This window comes from Portunus trituberculatus, chromosome 22 (genome assembly GCF_017591435.1).
Source record: "Portunus trituberculatus isolate SZX2019 chromosome 22, ASM1759143v1, whole genome shotgun sequence".
Lineage (NCBI taxonomy): Eukaryota > Metazoa > Arthropoda > Malacostraca > Decapoda > Portunidae > Portunus > Portunus trituberculatus.
In genome coordinates, this window is record NC_059276.1 from 458,862 (window position 1) to 461,361 (window position 2,500).

The window sequence follows — 2,500 nt, forward strand, 5'->3', positions numbered from 1 at the left end:
ACAAAACTATAACTCCTCTGACTCTCAAAACACATTTTACACAACAAAGAAGCCACCAATGAGAATGGGGTCCTGTGCCAGTGCTCGGCCTTACTTTTACAGTTTGGCAGTGCTCTGAAACAGGCAACAATGGATACTCACGGTGGTGAGCAGTGCCAGCACCCTCTGGGTGACGTCAGGACTCTGCCAAGCCTCCCGCAGCAGGTTGGCAGGCAGCGCCGCGCCACTAACCAGCAGCAAGCTGACTGTGAGGGGACGGTCATTGGAGATAGCCAGTCTGAGAGCAGATTTGCCACCAAACGGATCTATGGGAGCACCTTTACATAGAAGGCTGGACACTGCCTGTACTATGTCCCCATGAGTGATTGTTCTGAGCAGCTCTTGGTGCAGGTGTTCCGGGGATTCAATACTCTGCCGGAGAGAAAAAAAAAGAGTATTATTTTTCTGTCTTATGGAAGAAGGGAAGCTGTCCAAGGACAACAATAAAATGAAAAGAAAAGGACTTTAAAGATATTAAATTTCAAACTTCGAAATCTCGGCTCCTAGCCAACATGAATCTATGAAAATCACTGTGAAGCAAGCTAACTGTGTTTACTGCAATGCCTGAAAGCGATATTTAAATCCATACAACCGTGTCATTGTACTGCTCAGTTATACGAGTCAAACACGAGAATTTATATAGTACCAGGTGGATGTTTAAATATAATTTTAAGCTTACAGCTGTATTTCAAACACAATATGCAAATTTTCTTTCACTTATAAATTACTTTACATGATTTTGGCTGTCCACTTGCTCATCTCTTCTTCACACCTGTGAGTTTACGCCTCATGTCATCACTCTATGACCGTGTGTTACCTCTTGTGGCGACACCAGGTTTGCGCTTGGCGTGGACATCACTGTTGGTGTCGTACTATCCCACCCCTTATATATGTCACAGATGTTGCACTAGCTTACTCTATATAATTTTATTAACAAAAATGCATTTTTTTTTAGGAAGACTATTTACAAAGCGCGTAGGAGGGCTTTATTTTTTTTTACATCATTAACGCGAAGAAATATATCGCAGTAGTCACTATCAGTCACTGCCTTAGCATTGTTTCCTACCATTCTAGTCACTGTTAATCATTCATCGGTTTGTTGCAGTCACGTTAGTAATCAGGTGAGTTTAACACTTAACAGCACAGTACACTTCCACGTCACAGTGATGTCAATAACATGTCACTGTTCTTCACCAGTGTCACTATCTTTTCCCAAACTGACTATCTATATGGCACCAGATGTCATAACTGCAGTCATTGCCACCAGTTGCACGCGTCTAGGATTACGTCCCAGTTACAGCCTCTCACTCTGCCATTTTGTGTGACCTCTCATTATATTTCACTGTAGTGTTTCACATTGTACGCCTCAAGTCACCACTAGCAGTTCTTCTCCACTGTGCCACTGACTTAACTGTGCAAACAACACTCAGCGTCACCCTATACAAGTCACGGTTGGATACACCACTCACTATGTTAAATCTGTGTGCATTACACCACTCACAATGTTCACTCCTTATTCACCTCACTGTACTTCTTTAAGCACAGTGATATCACTAGCGACTGCATCACACACGCGCATAATAACATTTTCATGTGAGCCTCGACACAAGCTCTTCACACTGTCACTAAATCCATTGTTGGACAAAACTCTTTCAACAGCATTCACATTTCACTGTTTCATTGTCTCCATAGATGTCAAAATGCCTGAACATGCACGTAACAATTATAATCAAACTTTACAAAATTATAACTTTAACAGTCAGCTGCCGCGTACTACCAGTCGACCGCTTTGAGAACGTTACTGCAATGGCTCCGCAGTCCCGTGTCAAATCCAGATTTTTTTTTTTTTTTACTGTAAGGCCTATAGTGCCTGTAGGCACACTTGAAGAGTGTATGTATGGGAAGGGCTGTTCAGCTTCCGCCCATTAGTGGTGTAGGCAATTTTATTTATACTGGTACCCATATTAGGGCCCGTATCACCGCCCAAGCTCATCTTGAGTGTAACCACCTAGAACCTGGGAATCATGGTGATATGTAGGTAACTTTAAACCACTCGACAAATGGCAAAGTGTTTTAAGGCTGTACGTGGTGGGTTTGGAACCTACACGTGGACGTCTGCCCAATCCCACGCTCACCACCTTATTCATTATGCCACCGCCTCTCTAGATCTACATCTATTGTTATCTGTGGTTGACGATTTATGTATTTCTTTTGCTGCTGCTAGGATGTCACTGATTGAGCGCAAGCTTCAACTGGCAATCAATAGGGTGTCCCGTTGGGCCAGTATAAATGGTTTTCGTTTCTCCACCTCGAAGACCGTAGCTATACATTTTTGTCGCAACCGTGGTGTCCATCCAGATCCTGATTTATACCTAGCCAATAGACGCCTCACATGTGTGGAGGCGACTCGATATCTTGGCCTTATATTTGACAACCGTCTCACCTGGGTTCCCCATTTCCG

General features: G+C 43.4%; 1 protein-coding gene across 2 annotated transcripts in view; it reads right to left on the reverse strand.

The window, feature by feature from the left end:
* Positions 1-60: 60 nt before the first annotated feature.
* LOC123507352 (ankyrin repeat and protein kinase domain-containing protein 1-like) overlaps positions 61-2,500 on the reverse strand; it is a 65,501-nt gene continuing 63,061 nt past the window's right edge. For both annotated transcript variants that reach the window (XM_045260135.1, XM_045260134.1), the window contains one exon: positions 61-411. In XM_045260135.1, the coding sequence (XP_045116070.1) occupies positions 97-411 (315 nt within the window). In that variant the 3' untranslated portion in view covers positions 61-96. The remainder of the gene's footprint in view (positions 412-2,500) is intronic.